We start from the raw sequence: 4,359 nt of genomic DNA, 5'->3' as shown, positions 1-4,359 counted from the left end.
GTGTGATTGGTTGAGATTGGAATGGACCCAACCCACACCCCCCCTCTCTCTTTCCTTTCTCCTTTCCCGCATCGGTAAAGCATCACCGAAATGGTGAAACTTTGATCGGCAAAGTTTATTGGCATTGGTTTGCCACTTGAAACAAAATCGGGGAAGTGGGTTTGCCGACCCCCACTCCGTATCCCCTAAGGTAGTAAGGTATATAGTAAAGGTGTTTATCTCCAATTGATTAAGCGTTAAGCCCATAGTGGACATTAATATAAATCTATGAGTAGGTTTATTGGATGTATGAGTTAGTTTGTTTAATATATACACATATAACAAATAGGGAATTATTCTATTATCCCACAAAATTCTATTTAGTTCAACCCATTTTTTTGTCCTATCACCCATCCTTATTTTTTTTCCTATATAAACCCAACCACACATCCATGAACACACCTAAAACACAAGCCCCCATTCCTCCCCTCACACTCTCTCACACACATATAATCTCTCTTTTGACACACACTAAAACACGTTTGCAAGAAAAGCCATGGTGATCAAGGTAGAGAAAAGCCTATCAACCATGATGAATGCGCGAATCATTGGTTCGGGCAAAGAAACGGTGGTTCTAGCTCATGGCTTTGGAGGAGATCAGTCTCTTTGGGACAAGATTCTCCCGGTAATCACTCAGGCTTACCAAGTTGTTCTTTTCGACTGGTGCTTCTCTGGTGCCATTAAGGAACCAAACACCCTCTTTGATCCAGCGAAATATTGCCAGTATGATGGTTTTTCCGATGACCTAATTGCCCTTCTTGAAGAGTTGCAGTTAGATTCAACTGTGTTCGTGGGCCACTCTATGTCCGGCATGATCGGATGCATTGCTTCCATTAAAAAGCCTCATCTCTTCAAAAAGCTTATCCTTGTTGGATCATCTCCCAGGTATATACAAATATGTATATTTATATATCTCCGGCCTCATCACTATGAATATTCTGCCTCTTTATATTTTATGTATGTATGCAAATTATTTGTGTGTATATACATGTGTAGGGGCGTTTACTTAAAGCATCCGGCTTAACTGTATCAAGATGTGTAGGCCCTACGATGGACGTAGTGTAGATTTAGAAGTAGGAAGTTGGTTCAGAAACTATGTATTAGCCTTTAGAAAATTTAGACATACATTTCAGAAATAAGAATATGTTAAGAACGACGAAAACCGCGTAATAAACTGAATATAATGTTTTCAATACAATACATAAGATGGTTATATAACTAGCCAACTTTCTCCCTTTTGCTGTAAATGTATTATATGTTTCTCGCAAATATAAAACAGTATAACAAGTTTCTTTTAATTTTTTAAATGAAATTTTACTTCTATATTTGTTCTAATTATTAAACGTAACCTTTGAATTAGAGGTTTATTATTTTTAATTAGCATGTTAATTTGAAAGCATTAATTAAAAAATCAGAAAAAAAAAACTGTATTATAGGTATTTGGGTTCATGTCATTTCTTTGTTTCTTGTGGTAGGGATCTTTACTAGGTTTTCAACCACATACTTATACTACTTTCTAGACCATGTATCCAATCAAATTTTGTAACTTAAATAAACAAGGTGTGTGTATTGATAGAGAAAATAATTTAGTTTTGAGCCTAAATAATAAACCAAATTACCATTTATAGTGTTTTATAAATATTACTATAAACTATATTATAAATTATATAACCTAATCCGCTAAAGCATATATATCTTATCAGCCAAACCGGCTGGAATTGTTTTTAATGATGGATTTATATTCTGTATATGATGGTAAATGTACAATTAGATGACTGATAATTGGTGATTCGAATACTTATTATTATGATATAAAAAATCATACATAAATAAAAACAATAAAAGTATTGTTATTAAAATCTTTATTTTTATATTAAAGGAATGTGTGTATATGATAATAAATTATTTTTTCGAAAGTGCAGCAAAATCATCATTATAATTTATCCTAAGAAACATATTTCCTCCAAACCAAATGACATAATTTTTGTGAAATATTGTTTGATCAATTTTGAAAAATTATAAGAAACACTAGACTAGCTTGTTTAGTAATGAATATCCTTTATTTAATTGAAGAATCAAATGGTTGAAAATTAATTATTATAGTTAAGAGAAACACTTGTTTATTAGTGGCCTAGTGAGTGCCTTTTTTCAGTAGGGACAGCAAGTATTTTATAATCCATGTATAAAATATCAAGATGCATTTTTTATGGATTAAACATCATATTATGTTTTTTGAATGGTGGATGTGATATTATTAAAAAAATTAAAAAAAGAATATTAAGAAGCTAGCCAAATTATACAAACCACAATAACATGAAACCTCACATTACTAGAGGGTACAAAACTGAAACTTACACCTGCATTGAATATTGAATCTTTTACATTTTGTTGATGTCTTTTTGGTCTTATGTCTCATAAGGTGTTTATCTCTATTGAAATTACATGGGCTCTAATTCCACAAGTGAACAATAGATGGAAATTTTAAGTTATTTTAGGAGATCTGTGTGTTCACCATTAAAAAGTAAATAAATTCATCTTTATTTATGGACTACAAGGTACTAACTATATATTTTTCTTAAAAATGACTTAGCCTTTGTGTATAATAAACTAACAAATTCAGGTGATTGAGAGGTTAGTGAGCCTTTCAGACCATTTCTTGACTTAGCCTTTGTGTATAATAAACTAACAAATTCCGGTGATTGAGAGGTTAGCGAGCCTTTTAGACCCTTTCTTGGTTCTGCTACTGCTCGGTTCTTAATAATCAATTGGTTAATTAAACAATCAAATTTAAAAAAAAAAAAAAAAACTAATTAACCAAACCCATGGTATTTTTTTCACACCTTCTTTATCCAGTTAAAACCTACAGGTGAGTTTCATGCGTATAACCGCCTATGACACATGGGTGTCATGTCACGTAATTTCAGGGCCGGCCCGAAAGGTGTGTGGGGCGACGTCTCAGGGACCAAACTCATCGAGGACCCAATTTTTTTGTTTTTATATTAGCCTTACAATGTAAAGTTAGAATATATACGTAATGAATCAGAAAAATGTGATTGTGACGCACTTGGTTTGGTGGTTTGAAAATCACTTTAATAATAAGAAGACACGTGTTCTAATTATCACGGCGTCCTCAGTTTTCTTTTTCTTTTTTATCTATTTATTAAATGCAAATGACATTAATTGACTAATTTTGTCAAGTTACATTAAATGATTGGTGTTGATTTACATGATGTTAATTCATTTTCACATATTTAATTTTTTTTATATATCTTCTTTTTAAAAATTTATATTTAAGGGCCCATATTTTCTGTTCGCACGCGACCTAAAGATTTTCGAACATTTTCGGAGACAGCACTACGTAATTTTATCCCTAGTTGTCATCTCTATCGATTTACGTTTAATCAAGTTTATTTTTCACTTCAAGCTAAATATATAATGCTTGGTTAACCGACCATGAAGAGCATAGAGACAACCCTAATTGTAAACCACTATTTTTACATATCTTTCAAGGTAGGATTGATGTTTTATTCGTGTTTTTTACTTTGTTTTAACTTTTAACATAAAAAACATAAATAGTTGTTATAACTTTAATTAACTTGCTTCTTATTTTAGGTACGTAAATTCGGAATGCTACGAAGGAGGATTTGACATAAACGAGATTGAACAAATATTTTCAAGCATGGAGTCAAACTACTATGGATGGGCATCCTTCTTTCCTACCCTAGTCATCGACAAGAACGACTCTGAATCTATCAAAAAATTCGAAGAATGTTTGAAAAAAATGAAACCCGAGATAGGCCTTTCGGTAGCTAAAACTGTATTCTTATCAGACCATCGTGACATCCTTGAAAAAGTTGTGATCCCATGCACCATAGTCCAAACAACAAATGATCTTGTGGCTCCAATGTCAGTTGTTGAGTATATGAAGAGAATGATTAAAGGTGAATCAACGATTGAGATAATTGACATTGATGGACATTTTCCTCAACTCACGGCCCCTTTTCAGTTCCTCGAAATCTTTGATCGTGTGATGAACAAATCCTTCTAGGAATCTTTGGTAGAGTAATGGTATATGGGACAAGGGTATTTTAGTTTCCATTTAGGGATACGTTCAGTTTTTTTTTTCGATTTTGGGGAATTGCACATTTGAAAATATAGTGTGTAATCAATGTGTACGGTTGGTTGGTTTGTGGGATAAGTTCTTGTGGCCATGATACTGTTTGCATTGAATCTGTTGACTTTTCTAGTCAATGTATACAATTTGTAGAACTTTGTTATAAATGTGTTTGTAATGTTGGAATACATTTTGTTTTCTATCAA

The 4,359-nt window shown here is 32.5% G+C and overlaps 1 protein-coding gene across 1 annotated transcript; it reads left to right on the top strand.

The window, feature by feature from the left end:
* Positions 1-428: 428 nt before the first annotated feature.
* Positions 429-4,359, top strand: LOC110940298 (strigolactone esterase D14). Its single transcript, XM_022181844.2, has 2 exons — positions 429-924; positions 3,652-4,359. Exons 1-2 carry the CDS (start codon positions 536-538, stop codon positions 4,085-4,087), a joined length of 825 nt encoding a protein of 274 aa, XP_022037536.1. The 5' UTR covers positions 429-535; the 3' UTR covers positions 4,088-4,359.

Source organism: Helianthus annuus, chromosome 5 (assembly GCF_002127325.2).
Source record: "Helianthus annuus cultivar XRQ/B chromosome 5, HanXRQr2.0-SUNRISE, whole genome shotgun sequence".
Lineage (NCBI taxonomy): Eukaryota > Viridiplantae > Streptophyta > Magnoliopsida > Asterales > Asteraceae > Helianthus > Helianthus annuus.
The sequence above is the reverse complement of the archived record's forward strand: the minus strand, read 5'-3'. Positions and strand labels throughout refer to the sequence as shown.

What these genes read in the sequence shown, in the direction of transcription:
- LOC110940298 (XM_022181844.2), top strand. Translation starts at nt 536, where the DNA reads ATGGTGATCAAGGTAGAGAAAAGCCTATCAACCATGATGAATGCGCGA. An exon ending in CTTGTTGGATCATCTCCCAG is followed by an intron (nt 925 to 3,651) that starts GTATATACAAAT and finishes TTCTTATTTTAG; the next exon opens with GTACGTAAATTCGGAATGCT.